A 22,235-nucleotide genomic window follows, 5' to 3' on the forward strand; every position below is an offset into this window, starting at 1 on the left:
CAGAAATGTTCCAAAATAATTTAGACATGTGGTCACTTACTTAGATAAATATGCAAAGTCACCAACATGCAACACTCTATTCCTCATCAGTTTCCTTACCTAATGTCCTTTTCATGCCTAGGGTCCATAGTGGCTCTAGCCATTATAGTGAGGGTCAGTGAAATATCTTTTGGCTAAACGCAAAGGGCCAAGCAAAGAGCAGTGAAAGAAGAGATGCACGGAGAACAGAGAGGACACTGCTACAGAGGCTTGTGGTGTGGGAGGAGGCAAAAGAGAACAGTATTTCTGAAAACATATTTAGTCACCAATAAATCTCAGTTATAAGCCAAAGCACTAAAACTTCTTCCATTTTAAAAACACTTTAACAAAAATCTTATGAAGTTGAAACTGATCAACTTTCTAGCTAAATGACATTGACACTCAGATATTTTACAAGACATAGCCCAGCACTTTGACAACTTGACAAAGTGAAATTTTGGAAGCAAAGAAGAAATACTTTACTGAATATCCCCAAGTGATCTAGGACTTAAATATTCCCCTTCATGTTGGATACCCTGGTAAGGTGCAAATCAGGTAAGGTGCAGGCCATGGGACCTAACGTCAATGGAGTGTTGGCCATTTGGCCAAATAAGCAAAAATGACTTTTTATTTTTCCTTGGGGACAGGCTGAGGGAAGAAAATAAGATCTGTTAGTTGAAATGCTTTCTCCTTGGCCGGGTGCAGTGGCTTACATCTGTAATCCCAGCACTTTGAGGGGATGAGGCAGGCAGATAACCTGAGGTCGGGAGTTTGAGATGAGTCTGACCAACATGGAGAAACCCTGTCTCTACTAAAAGAAGAAAATTAGCTGGGCATGGTGGCGCATGCCTGTAATCCCAGCTACTCAGGAGGCTGATGCAGGAGAATCACTTGAACCCGGGAGGCAGAGGTTGTGGTGAGTAGAGAGGCAGCCATGGCACTCCAACCTGGGCAACAAGAGCAAAACTCTGTCTCAAAAAAAAAAATAAACAAACAAAAAAAAGCTTTCTCCTCGTATCTATAATAAATACTTTCAGAATTAACATTTTTGTTGAAACGCACATCTAGACTAAATTGGAAAACAAGGGTTTTACTTTTAAGTGGGAATTCTATCTTTCAAACATTATGTGAAGAAATCTGTGCTGAAAATGCCCATTCCATAATTGATTTGCATCCAGGTCCGATTATGGCACTTAGAATATTCAATCAGAATTTCATCAGTAAAAACAAAAACATGGAAAACCCTCAAAACAAGTATATTGTGTATTAACTATAGCTACAAGTTTTGATAATGCATGTTGTATATCAATCCAGAAATAAGTGAAATTACACATGTACTGTGAGAGTTCTCAAGAGCAAAGACAACTAGAATTCTTTCATATATAATCAAATATAACCTGTTAAGAATTTCAGTCAAAATGTGCAATAGGAGAACCTGGATATTTGATATTTTGATACCTGATGAAAATAAAAAGAGCATTATCTAATTAGTTTCAAAATTTTGTTTGTTCTGAATTGACATCAATTTCTGGAATCTTTTCTGGGTGATTATAATGTACCTACAGTAATAAAACCTAGATTAGTTATTAGTTAGCAACTTAATACAGGGGCAATGCAGGTTTGTTTCATATTCTGAACATATTTTCCCCCTTCTTAATCGGGTATCTAAAGTTGTGACATGATCTGCAATATGCATTAAAACACATCAGCACAGATAGGGTGCTATGCATGTGTGTTCGCTATTTGCTCTAAATGAGAAGACCCATTCTAGGAGTAATGAGCTAGCACTTAATCCAAAGACCAGATGGCTACCTTAAATGCTTTAGCTATCTTAATCTCCAAACCAAACCAGAAGCTTTGTTGTTAGTAAAATGAGTTTTCACAGGCACTAAGTGGCCTCATTACTTAGTATAATGGATAATGGATATTGGAAATCACTAGGGCAACATAAGTGGCATTAAGCCATGGACTGATTAGGAAGAGAGATATATTAACCTTAAAAAGTGACTTAAGAAAAAAGAAATAAATAAATAAAAACAAAGATATACAGAGAACTTCCCCACTCTGGGGTGAAGGGAACAAGTGTTGAGACTCCAGCAAGTCCAGGAGGCTGTATTGTTGGGAGTGCTCCTAGAGCTTGAAACTAAATGGCTGTGTGCAGCCAGTGATCTGGAAGATGCTGGTTGCCTGGTACAGACTGTATTCTGTCACTGATACTGTCACATTTGCTTCAGTAAATCTTTCAGGTAAAGGTTTGCTCAGAGGAGTTAAACAAAACTGGGCTGCATGCAACTTACACAACTGTTTTCAGTGCCTGCCTGCTGATATATAGATATGAGGGTGCAAAATCCCGGCGTGCTTTCATTATAATTTGGTCACCAAACTGTAAGGAGGACACCTAGAACCCTTACCTAGCTCTAACTGCTAGAGGATACTTATCTACCAAAAGGTACATAATAGCTGGAAATTGCCAAACTGGTTGAAGTCACCTTGTTAAAAAAAGAGAGAGAGAGAAAAGAAAAAAAGGATTTGTGGAAATAGAGAAAGTGACTTTTTTTTTTGAAACAGTCTCACTCTGATGCCCAGCCTGAAGTGCAGTGGCATGATCTTGGCTCACTGCAACCTCTGCCTCCCAGGTGCAAGCGATTTGCCTGCCTCAGCCTCCCGAGTAGCTGGGACTACAGACATGCAACACCACACCCAGCTAATCTTTTGTAGTTTTAGTGAAGACAGGGTTTCACTGTGTTAGCCAGGATGGTCTCAATCTCCTGACCTCGTGATCCACCCGCTTCGGCCTCCCAAAGTGCTGGGATTACAGGCGTGAGCCACCGCGCCAGGCCAAGAAAGTGATTCTAACTAAAACTCTGCGAGGGAAGATGTATCTGCTGATCCAAACAATCATTTTGAAATTGAAGTCCCTGTTTTTAAAGTTTCATTATGAGAGATTCATTTTACATAAATCCCCTGCATCTGGAATGCATTTTACTTCTCCATAAACAGAGAACTGGACTAACTGTGAATGATTATTTTCATAAGGGCAATGCTCTCCTAAAGAAAGAATCCCTTTAATATAAACCACATGCTAGTATCTTTGAAAGAAAAGATATTCTTCAGGAAATTAGTCATCTATATAAGATCAAAGGAATGGAACCAAATGGATTCTAAAGCTTATGAAGTTTATGGTCTCAAATATTTTCACTGTAAGCATGCAGCTTGTAAATATGACTATATGAAATTTCACTGTATACACAACTCATTTTTTAAGATCATATTACTCTTAGTATCACCAATCTCAACCCAAGGCCTGGCCTGCCCATGGAGCCACTGCCTCCTACCTGCTCTCTACCCATGCTTCTAAAATGGGGGCATGCATATCCTCATAGGATCTAGCACATGTACTACCTTCCCCAAGCTCAACAATACCATGGCATGCCATTGAAAACATATTAAAGTTAAAACCAATATGAAGGTGTGCTCTACAGGGCTAGATATATTTGTCCACTGATATAGTCCCAGAGCCTAGAAGAGTGTATGGCACTTTGTAGTGTCTGCCACATTTTAAGCAAATGAATTCCATAAATATGCCTACGGCATACCAACACCCTGTGGGGCACTATGCTGAGAACCAAGGATACAAAGTCCCTACTGTCAAAGATTTTAGACATTCTAATAGGAAGGACAATAAATAAGCAAAGCAATTAGTTACAGCTCCTGATTGGTGCTGTGAGGGAAATAAATAGGATACTGTGATAAAGAATAATAAAAGAAATCTCCTCAGATAGGGTTTTAGACTAAGTAGCTAGTTGGGAGAAGGTAGTAAGGAGAGGAAATGTGGACAGATCTGAAACACCTTCTGGATGTTTAACCAACAGGATTCACTGCTGGCCTGGATGAGGGCCATGAGCAAAAGGCTGATTCCTAGGCACTTTGTTTTCCTAGGTTTTGCTATTGTTTTTATTTTAAGATTAGGCAACTGGGTGATTTGAGGGTACCATTTATTGACATAAGACATAAAGGAACAAATTCTGAAAGGAAAGGAAAAATTTTCATTTGGAGTATTTTAAACTGGAGGGATCTATTGACATTCATTTAGAGATATCAACTAAGCTGCACAGTGGCTGGCAAAGAATAGGTACTTAATAATTAACAGAACTAAATAACAACTCAAACATCAAAATTACACAGAATTGAATTTAAAAGTGAGTCTACAATGGTTTCTTCATAGAAAAAAAAAACTAAATCCCAAGAATACCGATGGAGAAATATTAAAGGGAAATTTTAACTGAACATTATTTAATCAAACTGACCTAATTATTTATTTTTAATGTAGCTAGAAGTTGACTTCCTAAGAATGAAAGCCCATAGAAAACAATTTAAAGATACCTTTGTTTATTGGTCGAATTGAAAGCTATGTCTAAGAACAATGCCTCAATAAAAAATCTGTTTCCTACTAAAAACAAATCCACTTTTACTATATTAGAATGCACTTAAATGTTATTATATAGTAGTGCAGGCACTCCAAAAGGTGGTACTTCAGCTGAAATGCATTTGTTGAAGATTTGGATTCAATGGCTGATTCTTGCTCCTTCCCTATGTGCTGCTTCCAGGTGGCTAGAAAACAATCTAGTTCTTCCTACCAACAGAATGTAAAACAGGTTTCTATCAGACTTGATTACCAACCTTTGTAATAAGATGTATAAATAACAAGCATTAAATAGACTCATGTATTACTCTGCAAATAAATTTCATAATATAATTACCTTAATTTAGACTCACTTGAAGGAACGATCTAGTGCAGGGTTTCTCGATCTTAGCATAACTGACATTTTGGGGCTGATAATTCTAAGCTGTGGGAATTGTCCCGTGCATTGGAGGATTTTTAGTAGCATACTTCGCCTCTACCAACTAGATGCCAGCAGCACATCACTACCCATCCCCCCAGGTAAACAAACAAAAATATCTCCAGACACTGTCAATGTCCCTTGCAGAGCCTCCAATTATGAACCACTAACCTAGACACATGACAATTACAGATTACAACCCTATCTACATCAATGATGGACATCCCTATAAGTATTCATGGTAACCATGATAGCCAAGACAGCCTCACCTCAATGATCCCCATCTCTGGTATTCACAGTCCCCTCCCACACAGTATCAGGGTTGGTTTGTATGACCAATGGAAGACCACAGAGGGATGGCATGTGATTCCCAAGTCAGGGTGTTTAACTTCTATCTTTCTCTGTCTTGGATCACTCGCTCTGGGAGAAGCTGGCTGCCATATTATGGTGACATTCAAGGAACTATGGAGAGGTTGCCTCCAACGTCAGGAACTGAGGCTTCCAGTCAAAAGCCATGCTGGATTGGGACTTCCCACCAAGAGCTACCTGAGGAAGATTTGAAGGAGATCCTCCCACCTCATTCAGGCCTTCAGATGACTACAGCTATAGCCAACAACATCTTAGTGACAACCTCCGAGGAGACCCTGGGCCAGAGTCACCCAGCTAAGCTGCTACTGACTTTCTAACACACACAGACTGTGAGATAATTGATGCCTGAAGCCACCAGGTTTTAGGATCATTTGTTATGTAGCAATTGGTAACTAATACAGAATTCTATCTGTCCTAAACACTAAAATAATGAGTTGAAACACGCCCTGGCAGGGAGATAAATCTTATACTTAGAATTACCACATTCTTTACCCAAGGACACAAATGACAGCTTAGTAGCAATTTATCTTTTCCAGGAAAAAATGAGACAACTGAGCACAAAACTGTTTCTCTTGAATTTAGGGTATGGTTTTAGGGCTGGGGGAGAGTCAGAATAGGTTAGTAACTTGATTTCTGTGGTAAGATAAACGATTTTCCACAAAGAAGTCCTTGAAGATCTTGATGGTGATTCACATACCAAAGCTGGCAGCTCACTGTTGCTTCTATCCTGTGATACAGCCACTAAACACGGGGCATTTCAGTAGGAAAATTTCAGATTTAATTGTGGCTCAGGGTCAATGGGGATGATCCAGGAGAATGACAGAAAGTCTGAAGGAATGCGGTTTCCTCAGATTGTTTATAAATCTACAAGTCAAGTCACAGGCATGCCTCCTACTGACACAGGCACATTTGTTATCCTGCTTTGCACATAAATAGCTAAATTAATTACTAGATGAGCTTGGATAAAGCCAATCTTAAAATTTTATCTTACTGGGAATAAACAATATTCCAAGAAAATACAGCCCTATTTCTTACATAATTCGGAAAGCGTCTTGCATGAAACTATCTCTGAGGGTGCTATGGGCTGAAATGCGTCCCTGCGCCAATTCATACGGTGAAGTCCTAACCCCCAGGACCTCATGATGGAACTGTAATTAAACTGTAATTTAAAGAAGTAATCAAATTAAAAGAGGTCATTAGGGTGGGCTCTACTTCAATATAATTGGTGTCCTTAGAAAAGATTAGGACACAGATACACACAGAGGCAAGACCATGTGAAGATACAGGGAGACTATGACCATCTACAAGCCATAAAGAGTGTATAGTGAAATAGCAAGAGAATTAACATAACTAACTCCATTTTTGTTTAAGGGGCCTTTACCCATTCCTGCACACGGGCAAGGATAATTTTAGAGCATTAACATACAACACAAAAACAGCAATCAGGTAGTTTCTAACACGAACTCTGAGATTAAAGGAGAAGTGTGTGAACAACTATGTTTCGTTAAAGATTTATAGGAACACTGTGACATGACTAAGGACAAAGACATTCCCAACCTCCTTGGACCCTTGCTGGTAACCAGATGTCTGTGGTCTTCAGTTACCTCTTCATCCCAACCCATTCCCCTTCTCCCTGCCTTACCACAAAAACAGCCTAAAATGTGTTCTGACTTGAGAGGGTCCTCTGGGACACTAGTCCACCATCTTCTTTGTTTGCTGGCTCTCCAAATAAACCTGCTTTTCCTCCCACCAACTCTCATCTCTTGTGCATGGCTTTCACATGGCAAGCAGCTGAACTTGGGTGCAGTTACAAGAGGCCTCAGAAGAAACCAATCCTGCCAACACCTTGCTCAGACTTCTAGCCTCCAGAATTGTAAAAAAACAGATTTCTGTTGTTTATGCTTGTCATAGTCTGTGATATTTGTATATGGAAGCCCTAGAGAACTAACACAGAGGGCTTTCTGGTTGCCCTTGTGTTTGCTGGGTCCTCTGTGATCCAAAATCTGGTCATTTCCACTAATCACGGCAACCACGCCACCGGAAAATTAACGTGCAGACCACGATGTTACATTCTCAGTTTCAAAAAGCATATCACAATGACACTAGATCCCCCCCTTATCTATCAGTAAACTGTCAAAACTGAGGTCTCTTTTACTCTGGCCTTCTTGACTTTTACCAATACTTCAGAGCAGGGAGAAAAAAAAAAGAAGAATTAGTTTGAACAACTTAAGTGGAAATAATTGAACAATGAGGTCCTTCTTCAGTCTAACTATGGAAGGGGTTTCTGAAACGTGATGGCCATAGAGGGCAAAAGCTTACTGGAGGAATGTTCATTGTGTTGAATATGGGTTTAGAGATGATTTGCTGTGACAGTGTTCAAGCTGAGCAGCCGGGGTGGAGAGGGGCCGTGTCCCTGAAGTAACAGAGACCTGGCCATCACTTAGGATAACATTCTCATGTCAACAGGTACAGCTAGTAAAACTGAGAGGGAAAGGAAAGCTTACAAGTTGAACAGCTAAGGAAAATTTTTAGGCTAGGTGTGGTGGCTCATTCCTGTAATCCCAGTACTTTGGAAGGCTGAGGCTTCCAGTGATCCTCCTGCCTCAGCCTTCCAAAGTAAGGGACAACATAGTGGGACTCCTGTCTCTAAATAATAATAATAATAATAATAATAATTTTAAATTAGCCTGGTGAAGTAGTGTGGGCCTGTAGTCCCGGCTACTTGGAAGACTGAGGCAGGAGAATCCCTTGAGACCAGGAGTTGGAGGCTGCAGAGAGCTATGACTGTGCCACTGTACTCCAGCCTGGGTGACAGAGCAAGACACTGTCTCAAGAAAAAAAAATGTAAAGAGAAGTAATAGTAGTGACAAATTATTCTGAAGTCCAAATCCCACAGAAAATAGCAAGATAGGAAAAGGTCAAAGGTCAGTTTACTACATCTAATGTGCTGAATGTTTACTATGCCTAGTGCTGTGGTAAGTGCTCAACGTGCATACCGTTTAATCTCCACTCCAATTCCATGACAGGTGTTATTATCAGGCCCAAAGATAAAGAAATAAGCTCAGAGGAGTTAAATTACATATCCATAAAAACAAGACACAGAGTTATATATTTCTGTATAATAAAATGATTACATATACATTCCCTTTTCTAAAAAATGTGATTACTAAAAAATTTAAAATTACATGTGAGCTTGTATTACATCTACAGAACAGCACAGTTCTATACTACATCTATTAGCTTCTTAAAATATAGAAAAAAAGTAATTCATTTGCTTAATCTAGTTAAATGTCTAGTAGACATTTAACTAGACATCTAAGGAATTAAAAGCTTTTAAACTTACAAAACGAGATGAGTTATCATTTTTCACAGTCTTCGCATTTCCAAATGATTCCAGAATTGGATTTGCTTGCAAAAGCTGCCGTTCAAGTTCCCCCTAAAAGACATTACACACACACACACACACACACACAGAGACACACAGACACACAAATAACAGCAGATGCATGTTAATCTAATGTTTTTATTCAAGTTATCAGGGAAAATTTTTTTAAAAAAGAAACTGCATCTTTTCCTCAGATCTTTCATTCTATCTGCCATCCAGCAACTTTTATTGGCTTCGTAATCCTGGTTATGATAATAAACTCTACTAAAAGAAAAAAATTAGCATCTATAAAGTGATCACAAGGAGAAGAAAATGTCACACTGAACAGAGAAGATAAACTTAAGCACAGGGCACATAAATCAGGCAGAGAATTTCAAAAATAAAACAGACTGGCTTTCATGAAATGAAATTTCGCATGATACTCCAATTAAGAACATATTAATACTTCTAAAAAAAGGGATAACATATTAATACTTCTGTTTAACTCCGCCTTATGTGAAAGCTTTGAGGCAGTTAATTTAACAGTTATTACTGTATTGATATAACACTTTCCAGTTTTCCAAGGAGTTTCATATAATATCTCTATCATACGGGCAGGGCAATGACTTCACCTCCACTTTCAGAGGATGGTAAAGATGTTGATGCTACTGACTTGCTCAGATTTGAAAGGCTGAGTAGAGAGTATTTGGTATAATGTCTGTTTGAGTCAGTGTCTTTACTTACATGTAAATGAGGCTATAAAACACATTTTACAAACAAAAGGTATATATTAATATGTACTTTTATCATAAAAGACAACAGAGAGCTGTATGAGAAAGCACGATGCCATTTCTGGCCATGAAAAGCACTAAAAGTGATGTTATGTTTCCAGAATGTAATTTCAGAATTATATTTTATGACTTAAATAAACCTGCTTTTTCCAAACATAAATCTTACCCCTATATTTTAAAATACCCACAGTATTTTGGACCTAAAGAAAAACTAAATAAAAACTGCTAGGAAATATGATACTCTAAGCAAAAATGATGCACATAAAGAACCTCACATAAGGCTTTTGAATTAGTGGCATTTGGCATGTGATGCACTGTATCAGCATCAAATTCAAAAAAAGAACAAACATATGTCATCCATATAGTTCTGCCATGCCACCCTGGTGTGAACTATCACTCAGCTGAAAGGGTGGGGAAGTGTTCCTGAGGCACATTACATAGGAAGGGGACCTGCTCTGTGCATATCCTTTACAACATGATCCAGAGTGTCCGCATGTTCACAGTTCTTAACTACAATCTACAACCATGTTCAGCCAAAACCAGACAGGAACCAGTCTCGTCGAGAACCTCAAGCTACATGGTGTCATTACATGGCACGCTTTGTTTTCTTGGCATTAGACAGTTTCCTCCCCGCACAACAAATCTTCTGGTTTCTTAACTTCAAAACCCTTACCAGACTATTTTTTGCTGTAAGTTTTTCTATACCATTACCTGCTGCCAAACTTTCTTAAGCATGGTATCCCAAACAACTCTGATGACTGAGAGCCATCTTAATGATGGCAGTCATTATTTGGTTGTAGAATAGACTGCATTTCCCCCACTGGGTCAGCAGTCACTTCCATCAGCATTCCTATGACTAATATCTTGCAAAGCCCTTGGTATACTCACTTGGCATCAACTGTTGGGTCTCTAAAAGCCTTTTTTTTTTTTTTAAACCTAACTCAATCTATGTGATGAGAATGTGAAAACTTGGAAAAACACTGGCATTCTGGTAAGTGGGGCATTACCTTAATACTAAATATCTACTGTTAAACTATGGATTTCTTAAAATCACACATTATCCTACCAAGTCATAAGAAAAAGACTTTCATAGTCCATCTTTAAAGAGTTTTCCCAGGCCGGGTGTGGTGGCTCACGCCTATAACCCCAGCACTTTGGGAGGCTGAGGCGGGTGGATCACGAGGTCAAGAGATCGAGACCATCCTGGTCAACAAGGTGAAATACCATCTCTACTAAAAATACAAAAATTAGCTGGGCATGGTGGTGCACGCCTGTAGTCCCAGCTACTCGGGAGGCTGAGGCAGGAGAATTGCTTGAACCCAGGAGGCAGAGGTTGCGGTGAGCCGAGATCGTGCCATTGCACTCCAGCCTGGGTAACAAGGGTAAAACTTCGTCTCAAAAAATTAAAAAAAAAAAAGTTTTCCCAACTTGGAGGTAAAGCCAGTAATATATATCTTATTTTAATATTACTTAGATATGGCTAAAAGGATTATTTGGGTCAAATTTTTTATTGGTTTTCTTTTCCCGTGTGTGCATGCGCATGTTTAAGAGTGTGTGTGTGTGTGTGTGTGTGTGTGTGAGAGAGAGAGAGAGAGAGAGATCCACTAATTCTATTCTTCTTGTGTTGGCTTCAAGTAACCTGGTTGTATCCCCTGTGCCTAAATCAGTATCAGGTCAAAATGATGCTTGGGAAATGTTTGCTGAATGAATGTATATTCAGAGGTTCCACGGGTGTCCAACCATTTAAATGTGAGGACTTTTTTGCTTATCTGTGATGGCAGGTATCATGAAAATAATGCACAAACCTTTTTTTTCTTAATAGTTTTTCAGCTATTGTTAGTGTATTGTATGAGTAGCCCAAGATAATTTTTCTTCTTCCAGTGTGGCCCAGGGAAGCCAAAAGGTTGGACACCCAGAATCCTAGTAGTATTTGGGGAGGGGATGGTGGTGAGCCAAAGGCAGCAAGAAGATTTACGGGTCCTCATCGTCACCATGGTAATTGTGGACTCATGCACTCCTCCGTTCCTGCTGTTGGTCCCACGACATTAATAGTGTCATGGTATTTTTGTGGACATTGGTGAGATTGAGTGATAATCTCAAAAACTCATAAATAAATCCCCCAAAACCTGGCACAAAGCCAATTATTATAGCATATAGAAATTAACAAGAAATGAGGTAATTTCTGTGTTGACCAATTTCGTAATTAGATAAATGGTGCTAACAAATCTCAACCAAATTATGAAGGCATTTATAAACCATCAGGGGGCAGTGACTATTCATTTTTCCTCTAGAAGTGGATGGGCAATGTCTCTTGTTTCTATTCTATAATATTAAAAAAAATAGCAGCCTTAGCCATTGAAATGGTTTTTAAAGTTCTAAATATTTAGAGTTATATAATGCTTTAAAGGTTTACCAGTAATAGTGAAAACTATACCTCCTGGGTTTATTACATAGTATGTAATACACACTTCACTATATGATATAGCATTAGTTTGAAATGGGTAAAAATATATACCTCTTTCAAAACTCCAGTTCAGCCAGCAAGGGGACTCAGGCTGGGATTGGGCTATACCTTGCAGGCCTGGCAGGGCAGAGCTGCAGCAGGGTTAAAAGCAGGCAGCAGCAACCAATCACATATTGAAAACCAGACTCTAATCTTAACTGGCAGGCTCTAATTACTTATTACTTGCGATCTATCACCTTTCTGTCTTGGTTCAGAACAGTTTAAATCAGGTTGAGGAAGAATACAAAGTTGTCTTGAATATGATTGGAAAGACAGGGAGGCAAGTGGGCTGGCTTGAAGGAATCATTCGTAGGGGATGGTCAAGTTTTAGAACTTAATTATTTTCAAGTCTGCTCTGAAATGGCACTGTGTTGAGGCTTTGGAGTGGCAATGAACTCTGTGCTAGACTTTAAGGGTCTCTAAGAGCAACCTGTTATGAGGAAAGAGAGCACACAGACACTGCATCTGCAGTCAGCTGGTGGATACTAAGAGGATATAGTCAAGTAAGACCTTTAATTTTGTTATAAAAAGTATAACAAAGGTTCATAGATAAATGTTTATTTAAAGTTTATTTAAGTATTGAGACTTTAATTTTGAAAACTGATTTGCTTGTGTTTGTTCATATTTTGAAAATGAAGACAAAATTTAAAAGGTAAACATAAAAGACTGAGCACACCGCTCATTAGGATGGCTTTAATAAAAACAGACAACACCAAGTGCTGATGAGGATATGGAGAAACTCGAACTCTCACAGGTTGCTGGTGAGAATGTAGGATGGTGCAGTCTCTTTAAAAATGCTTAACAGAATTACCATATGACCCAGCAATTCTACCTCTAGGTATCCACCCAAGAAAAAAGAAATATGTTCTCACCATAACTTGTACATGAGTGTTCATAGCAGCATTAATTATAATGGCCAAAGAGTAGAAGAAATCCATATCCATTAACTGATGAATGAGTAAACAAAATGTGACACATATTTAATATAATAGGATATTATTTGGCCATAAAAAGGAATGAAGTACTTATATGTGCTAGAATCTGGATGAACCTTGAATATATTATGCCAAATGAAAGAACCGCCAGGGAGGACCACATATTATATGATTCCATTCACATGAAATGTTCAGAATAGGCAAATTCATAGAGACAGAAAGTAGATTAGTGGTTGCCAGGGGCTGGGGGGAAATGCGAGGTGACTGCTAATGGGTATGGAGTTTCTCTTGGGGTGATGAAAATGTTCTAAAATTGATTATGATAATAATTGCATCATGTAAATATAATAATAACACTATATTGTATACTTCCAATGGGTATATTAATGGTATGTGAATTATCTCTCAATTACGTTGTTTCAAAAAAAAAGAATGAGTAGATAAACAAGCAAATAAAGAAAGGATTGACAAAATCAGGAGCCTGGAAATGCCTTCCCCTTTGTGTTTACAATTCATACTACTGTTTAGTGATAAAATGCTGGATGTATACAAATAGTTTCTTGGAATTTAACTTTTGCTTATAAAGTTAAATATAAAATCATAGGCCAGTGGTATCAAATCAACCAAAAGAAACTGTGACCCTGCAAAGTACAGACTTTTCACATAGTGACTATAACTTGAAGGCAATCATTCAAGTGGGGTGAAGAAGTTGCAGATAGTGGCACCCAGCGGGGGAAGAAGTAACTTTTTGACAGGACCCTTCCTGGGTGTGACCATTTCCTACCATTTCATGTTCTTCAGTTGTGTTGCGGAAGAAAAAGTGAGAACAAGTATTCTTGTAATATTTCAAAAAACATCAGCATAGCCACTGCTTAACCACTATTAAAATCAACTCAGGAAAAGCAGCACTGAAGATTGTGTGCACAGTGGGCTCATGCAGTACAACATGCAAATCGGCAATGACTGGGAAGCACAGCCCAAAGAAGCTGCTGCCTTCTTTGGGAGCACATGCTTCCGAGGGATTGATTTGACCCAAAGTAAAATCTAGGTGGGGTAGGCATGCTACTCACATACAACAGGGATCCACTCTGTAGTTTAAAATGACATCGAAACAAAATGTTAACAACAATGATGTATGTGTTCCACAGGGAATTTGGAAAACATAAATCTGTGTATTAATTGCTTAATACTATTTCAGTAGTGACACAAGTACATATTAAAAGGACATTTAGCAAGTACTTCTAAAGCTTAGAGAAAAGCTGGTTTCTAGTCCAGATTTTCCTTCTTTAATTGGCAAAGAAGCTTTTAAATACCCTACAGGATAATGATTATTTCATTAACCCTTTGTATCAGTGGTCTATTCTGCAGCTAAAGGAGCAAACAGACATCACAGGCCTTCATGAGTACAGTACAGCTTTGGTGGCTGGCAATCTCTTAAGAATCTTAAGGACAATATCTTAAAATCTGTGTTTATGATAATTCCTTAGATACTTATGATCATTTCTTTATATTAACAGATCATTTCCATAACTTATGTTATTGTTTCTTGCTTTATATTACCTTTGTATCATTATGTTTGTGAAGACAAACCAAAACCATTCCAATGATAGGGAAAGGATTAATCCAAGTATAGATGCCCTACTCTATCCAAGGAATCTGGCTCAGGTCTGTCCTCCTCCTCCTCCCAGGTAGTGAGAAATAGAGGTCATGCTATGATTCTTGGTTTCTTCATTGCTATGCTCTGTGGAGCTAAAAGGCAAGCATCTGATAATTAGGAAGAATACCCGTCTTCCACTATTTGCCCAGCATAAGAAAATTATAATTTATTTTATTTTACTTATTTATAGAGATGAGGTCTTGCTCTGTTGCCCAGGCTGGAGCACAGTTGTGTGATCATAGCTCACTGCAGCCTCAAATACTTGGCACAGGCAATCCTTCTGTCTCAGCCTCCCAAGCAGCTGGGACTATTGAGTACGTACCACTGTGCCCAGCTCTAATATATTTCATATGTTAAATACAACTGGGCTTTTAGTTTAAAACACATACAGGCAGTAACTATGCCATGCCATAAAAATTTAACATATCAGAAATTTATTAGCTCCAAAGGTACAACTTTTAAAGGTGTAGCCCCAAATTCAAAATGTAGTGTATGGCACTAAGCTAGGTTTCCATGTATCTGTTAAGCATCCAAATAATTCCACCTAGTATATGACACATGAAACCATCATTTATAGGCTTCAAAAACATGCAGTTCAATGTCATGATAAAAGGGCAAATAAATATTAAAATTTATCTAGAAAACAAATTTAAAGCAAAACAGCATGCGCTTCTCATGAAAGTATAAGGCTCTAAGCAATAAATTTTCAAAATTAAATTTTTTTAATGATAGATTTCACTTATAACTAGTGGTATTTGATTCTAGCAGGGACTCAATCTACAGACAGAAATTAGTGCAAACAGTCAAGCTAAAAAGCATAAAGAAAAACACTTGCCTGGTGTTTCACTGGTTTAGGCGATTCCTGCTGTTCATTACAAACAGATAAATGCAAATGTTAGCAAATTTGAGTCTTTGCCTAGCAATAAGCCATTTCCAAAGCACCAAGGCAATGTGCAGTTGAGAATCGTAGAAGCTGGTTTGGCCGGCATTCTCTCAGGCTGTACTGGCTACCACTTTTGCATGTCTAAAAATTAAGGATAACTGACATTTCTATTCTTACCCTTTTTCCTACCATCACTTCTTCCCATATCTCTACCCCCGCCTCAAGCTGCTGTGGGTAGTAGCAACAGGCTACTGCAGGTTCAGAAAGAACTGCTAAAAATATGAGGCCATCTTCTTTTGGTGGAAAATAAGTCTCCTTAAGCACTGCTGAACAATTCTCACGAAATCTTTGCAAGAAATTAGGCATACAAGCCACAACTGTAATTCCAGTTTGCCCTGTCAGAAAGCCTGTTTAACAGCAATTTCCTCGTATCCTTGCTTCTAGAGTGGAAAAAAGTGTTGCTGGGTAGGTGGCAGGGAGCGGGTGGAGACAAGGGAATTATAGCAATTATAGTCAATTATAGCAGTGTGCAGACTGGATTGGCTTCCTTACTTTTGTTTCTGAAATTATAAATTAAAAAAAGAAGGTTTAAAACACAACAGAGAAGAAACTTACAGGAATATTATGGTCCTTTCTTCCTTTATGTGAAGAAGCAACATGGGCAAGGTACTGAATAACTTTCTTTGTATTTTCTGTCTTCCCAGCACCTGACTCACCCCTAGAAGAAATAATTAATATAGGCTGCTTTAATGAAAGCACAGCACATGCATTCCAAAATTACAATTGATAAAATTAAATTGTACTGGAACAATAATTAATAAAAAATAAAAAGAGAATAAATAGAAAAAATAACTCAGCAGTAGTTAGAAAATTATTCTTGTAAGAGGTATTAAATAATAAACCCAAATAATTATTTTTCTTCTTTGAGACAGAGTCTCACTCTATCACCAGGCTGGAGTGCAATGGCACGATCTCGGCTCACTGCAACCTCTGCCTCCTGGCTTCAAGCAATTTTTGTGCCTCAGCCTCCTAAGTAGCCGGGATTACCGGCATATACCACCACACCTGGCTAATTCTTATATTTTAGTAGATATGGGGTTTTGCCACGTTGGCCAGGCTGGTCTCAAACTCCTGACCTCAAGTCACCTGCCTAGCCTATGTTTTGTTTCTTTTTAATCCTTGTAACCCTACCCAGTGTTGACCCATAGCAGGCATAATTTGTTGTCAAAATGAGTGATTACTATGAATTTTGTTGTGAATGAGGATAAATACCACCACTTTAAATGATTCATATTTACAAGCAAGGCTGGCACATTTAAAAGGTCGCTTTTCATTTCTACTCAGTACTAAGCTTGAAATTCAAACAAGCTGCTACACACACAGTGATACCTGAATTATGGCCTCTGCTCAAACACTGAAGCTTCCCTAAGACATGATTAATTATTCTTGTAAGAATAATTTAAGACATGATTAAAGCAAACCTAACTTTACAATCAACAAAATTCTCAATTTGGATTATAATAAAAATCTCAATATCTAATTAATTTTTCTTTAAAAAAAACCCCAAACTCAAAAATATTCTATACATTGCCAACAAATAATCTTCTAAGCATTTAATCTAAGAATTGAAAATCTAGTTTTTCTAACAAAGTTCGACTCTTTCTTGGAATTGTACTATTTTGGCCAGGTACAATGGCTCATGCCTGTAATCCCAGCACTTTGGGAGGCCAAGGCTGGAGAATTGTGTTAGCCCAGCTACTCAGGAGGCTGAAATGGGAGATCTCTTGAGCCTAGGAAGTTGAGGCTGCAGTGAGCTGTGATTGTGCCACTGCACCCCAGCCTGGGCAACACAGTGAAACCCTGTTTCAAAAAAAAAAAAAAAAAAAGAAAGAAAGAAAGAAAGAAAGAATTGTACTGTTTGAAGTGCCCAAAACTTAAATTTTTTGGTAGCCTTACTAATTGCATTATCTTCTTAACTCTGCACCCTAATAACCACAATCTCAACTGCAGGGAAGGTTGGTTGAAGAAACCCTAGTGACCAACTGTTGGCCTCAAGTAAGGAAATTTTCTTTTCTGGGCCTCAGTATCCCAAATCTATAAAATGCAGGCATTGGATTAGATCCTTTCTAGTCCCAGGAACTGATAAGCCTAGACATAATCCACGTATTGGTTTATAAGACTATGTCCTACATTAAGTTTATTAACCATCCCTCATGTCATAGAAACATTAGTTCCCTTCTCTGTTTCTCTCCATCCAGAAGTGTTTTAATCATAGGTACTCAAATCTACTAAGATTTTCTTTTAAGGTTTCTTCCCACTATTCATGCTAAAAGAGGCCTCTCTGGCAACTGAGATTACATTAATCTGTACTCTCATTTTTATATCATCGGTATTATAAAACCCATCTGCTGTTTTCTTTTACAACTTTGATAGTTTCACAGCTGAATATTCAATCTGAAAAATTTTAGGATTGGGGTAAGGATTTAATCTAATTTTTCCCCCTAGATGATTCAGCCCACATCCCAGTATAAATGACTGACAAAGACATTCATTCTCAGGTGATATAAAATGTTATCTTCTAGCTGGGCATGGTAGGTGCCTGTAATCCCAGCTACTTAGGAGGTTGATGCAGGAGAATTGCTTGAACCTGGGAAGTGGAGTTTGCAGTGAGCCGAGATCTTGCCACTGCACTCAAGCTTTGGAGACAGAGCAAGACTTCATCTCAAAAAAAAAAAAAAAAAAAAGTTATCTTTATTCCTTATATATGTGACTTATTTCCAAGCCAACCCTATATTCAATAGTTCTAATATGTGACTAACCAGAGCACCCACTATCATTCTTCTTTTTGAAAAAAGCAAAAAGAAATCAAGTAGACTCTGAGACTCGGTTTTTTTAGATAAGTTTCAAATAGTTTTGTTCTGTTTTCTCTTTCCCATCTCCCTGCCTCCTAAATAAAAAAATGACAGGTAGAATTTTGAGTTAAATGATATCAATATTCACCCTATTTTTAGGAGAAATAATGTCTTCTTCCTTGTGTCTCCCACGTCTAAGTTTTGTATTTTTCTAAGTTCAAAACAAGCAAGGATCATATTGCTTTATTTATCCTTAAAATCATAGTGCCTAGCCGAGTAAGTGCTTGATACAGATTGTTGAACCAATGAATGAATGTAGGTCCTATACATTTGTAAAGTCTATTCCTAGGCTCTTTAAAAATATTTTTTGTTCCTATCAATCTCTTTTCATCACCATTATTTTTTCTACCTGGCTACCATTGGTACAAAGATAAGAAAATAGTTTCTATTCATTCATTCAATCACTTATTCTTTCAACAAACATTTGCAAATCAACTTCTATGTGTCAGGCATTCTTCTAAGTGCTAGGGATACAATGTGAATATAGTCCAAGTCCATGTGGAGCTCAAGGTTAGAAGAACACTCATTAAATAAGAAAAACAGGGAAGAATATTAGATTACAAGGATATAAGGAATGCTATAAAAGACACTAAAAGGAAAAAGAGAAGGAAGGACAGCCCCTCCTCTAGATACAAAGGTCAGAGAAAAGGTTCCTGAAAGACGAGCAAGAACTAGCAAGTGAAGAGCTGAGGAATGTGTTCAGGAAGTTGGAGAGGTAAATCCTGGCACCTGGCCATCACTTCCTGGACTACACCAAGCTCTTGATATAAATAACAATCAGGTGAGGAAGTGGCCAGAGAGACTGATGGAGCAAGAAGGGGAGGGATGCCAGGGACTCTGGAGGTCATGGTAAAGAATCTGGGTTTTATTCAAGTGTAATTTTTTTATTAGCTCACGATGGTCTCTCTGTTTTGTTCTTAACTTTATTAGAAAGTGTTTCCATGTTAATCGTGATGTTGGTTGTTGGTTTCAAAAAGATAATTTCTTATTATGCCAAGAAATGTGCCCCTTTTTTAGACCAATGATGACTTGTCTCAAATATAGTTATGATTGTTACTTTCTGGCCTGGTTTGTCTCTGAGGTGTCCCAGCTAACCCCCTCATTGGACATGCTTCAATATGTCCTTAAAGCATTTTTTCCTGCCTGTCACACTTATGCAGCTATACTTCAACAATTGCTTATGAACCCTGCTAAATTTTACATATTTCTGGTCTAGGGTAACTCTGCTATAGAAAATATGGCTTCAAAAACAGATGTATTCAAAATCTTACTGTTGAGCTCCCAAGAGGATAGACTATGGGTCTTACATTCCCCACTGTAAAATGGGGATAATAGCTCCTAATGCATAGAGCTGTTGAAGAAAAAATACAGCCCAACTAGAGCATATAATTGGCATTCAATAAACATTATCCATTATTGTCCACTGAAATATTCATCTACTATACATGAGGTGATTTGAATTACTAAACTTTATGAATCAATAGTTAGGATAGTGGTTAAGAACCTGAGCTAGAGTCAAAATGATCTATCTAGATTCAAATCCTTCTGCTACTCCCTAGCTATGGAGCTTTAGGCAAGTTACTCAGTTCTCTGAGGTTCAGTTTGTATGTCTTTAAAATAAGATTTCATAAGAATGAGATAATGCAGGAAAGAGACTAGCACTGTCCCTGGCCAAAAGGCTCTCAATAAATGGTAGTGGTGATATCAACAGTTATGATAATGATGAAGATGGTAATGGAAATTTTTAACATCTGACTTTAATAAAGGAGGTGCCAGGATCAAAGGACTATAAATCTTGGAAAAATATAAAAAACAAAATGAAACAATGAGAAATGGCTCATCTGTCACAGATGGAAACAGAGGAGGTAAAAGCAACTTGAAGAAAAGCAGAGGGAAAAGAGCCAAAAAAGAAAGCTCAGCAAACTTCTAAGAAAATTAGTGAGGAGAATCCTCAGAAAAGGGAACAACAGGCCAAGACCTCAAATAGTGAGGACAAAGGGAATCTGACCTCATTTCCATCAACAAAACAAGATGTAATGGTGATGCAGTCTTACACTTTAAGTGGCTGGTTGTTTCACTGCTAGTCTAAGACAGGACTATGGTTAAGGGGAAAGGCTGCAGTCCCTTCAAAGAGAGTGGTAGAAGTACAAAGCTAACAAGAACAAAGCAAGGAGGCTTCTAGCTGGGGTGTCCTGTATCTGCTGAAGCACATTCGGAAGCAAAAGATTAGGCGTTTCTAAACATGTACATTTTTGTGTTTCCCCAATAGGTCTACAGCTTTGGCTTCTCAAACGGATGTGCGATCCAAAACAAAAACATAAAAAACAACAGCCTAAGGAAGTAGTGACGCAGATCATTAATATGTGACCAATTCTGAAACCTTTCTCTGAATCCCTTCTGGACCATGGGGATTTCCCCAATGAGAAAACCTTTTTTTAGATCTTTATTGGTAAAAATATTGGTATTTTTCTTCCTGTCTGGATATTTGTAACACTGAAGTCAGCCTACCTTCAAAATCACCCTTTGCTTGAAGTTCTTGTTTTAGATAACCTCAATTTGAAAAACATCATATACATATTACCCCCTATATTAACTATACCTACACAAACATATAACATTAGTAGATGACTTCCTATAGTTTCCAAACTCTTTTTAGAAAGCAGCTTACTATGAAGAGCAGAGATTTTGTGATCAAGACAGGCTTGGACTCAAGTCTCCACTATCACACTGGCACTAGCTAGTATGAGGTCTTGGATAATGTGACAGTAAATAGACATAACAGAGGTATTGCAAAGATTAACGGAGAAAACACTTCCAAGGATGTTTTTCCTTTCCTTGCATATTTGCCTAAAACATTCTAAGTTTCTATTTACAAGTTGATTTGATACTTTTTTCTTCCAAAACATAAATACCATCGAAAGTGAGACATAGCTATAGCCGTCTAATAATTTCCAAACTTTTAAGCCTTGAGGATATCTACAATAGTCATTAGAAAAGCAAATTGACTAAATCATTGACTAAGTACTCTTTTTTTTTGAGGCACACAAATTTATTTAACATGAGCATGAGGAGAATCATAGAGTGATTGCCCCTAGTTATTCTCATACAGAAATAGCGTTTAGAGAGAATGACAATCTGATCAAATCTGTGAATCACACAGTTCATGGCCGAGCTGGGAACACAAAGAACACTAGAGTTCTATCTGAGCACAAACACACAATGGTTTTTCAACCACGTCACTGTTGCCTTAGCTGCTTAATCAATTCTATCGATTTAGTTGCCTTAAAACTTTTAAGGTATGTTATTCCTAGCAGAAATCAATGGTTCTCAATCCGGGCTGGCTGGCTTGGCCATCGTTACTTAATGTAATATTTGTATATAAGAGATATGATTCTTTTACAAAAACATCGATTGTCACATCTTGATAGGCCATTGTGAGGCAACCATTATTTTATAATTTTTACATTATACTCAGATATACTTAAAAGGAGAAAACCAACTTGCCTAAAGCAGTTAAGAGTCCAAAATATTCACAGAGTATTCTTTAAAAGGGGGGTTTAAGAGAACAGAGTAATTTCCTCATCAAGGGTGACTGCTTCGTGAATTTTAATTCTGATGAGAAGGAAAATCAACATGAGAATTTTATTGTAAGCAGGATTTCACCTTCAGTTCTATGGGTGTGCAAGTATGAAAGACTACTCTCTCCTGAGAGAGGATGCAGCCTGAGTATCTTTACCACATATGAGAATGCTAGAATACTCAGATAAACAACCATTAAACAGGGGGCTTGCAAGTGGGAGCCCACAAGAAGGCCTGGTCTGAGTCTGCAGAAACAAGAGGTCAGCTGGGAGACTATGGGCAGATAAGGCCAGAGTGTAAATTAAGAAGTTTCTCCTTTTGGGGGAAAAGTAAATTACAGAACAAATGACTAAAAAAGCAAAATGTTGACCTAAGGGAAGATG

General features: G+C 38.0%; 1 protein-coding gene across 33 annotated transcripts in view; it reads right to left on the minus strand.

Moving 5' to 3' along the window:
- Nucleotides 1–22,235, minus strand: part of MYH10 (myosin heavy chain 10) — a 153,136-nt gene that overhangs the window by 84,076 nt on the left and 46,825 nt on the right. For 12 of the 33 annotated variants that reach the window (XM_035300002.3, XM_017972294.3, XM_078373008.1 and 9 more), the window contains 3 exons: nucleotides 15,977–16,079; nucleotides 15,314–15,343; nucleotides 8,572–8,664 (listed from right to left, as the gene is read on the minus strand). In XM_035300002.3, coding sequence (XP_035155893.1) covers nucleotides 8,572–8,664; nucleotides 15,314–15,343; nucleotides 15,977–16,079 — 226 coding nt within the window. The remainder of the gene's footprint in view (nucleotides 1–8,571; nucleotides 8,665–15,313; nucleotides 15,344–15,976; nucleotides 16,080–22,235) is intronic. The other 21 variants (XM_035300005.3, XM_035300001.3, XM_078373014.1 and 18 more) reach the window with 2 other exon arrangements.

The sequence above is a fragment of the Callithrix jacchus genome, chromosome 5 (assembly GCF_049354715.1).
Source record: "Callithrix jacchus isolate 240 chromosome 5, calJac240_pri, whole genome shotgun sequence".
Taxonomy (NCBI): domain Eukaryota; kingdom Metazoa; phylum Chordata; class Mammalia; order Primates; family Cebidae; genus Callithrix; species Callithrix jacchus.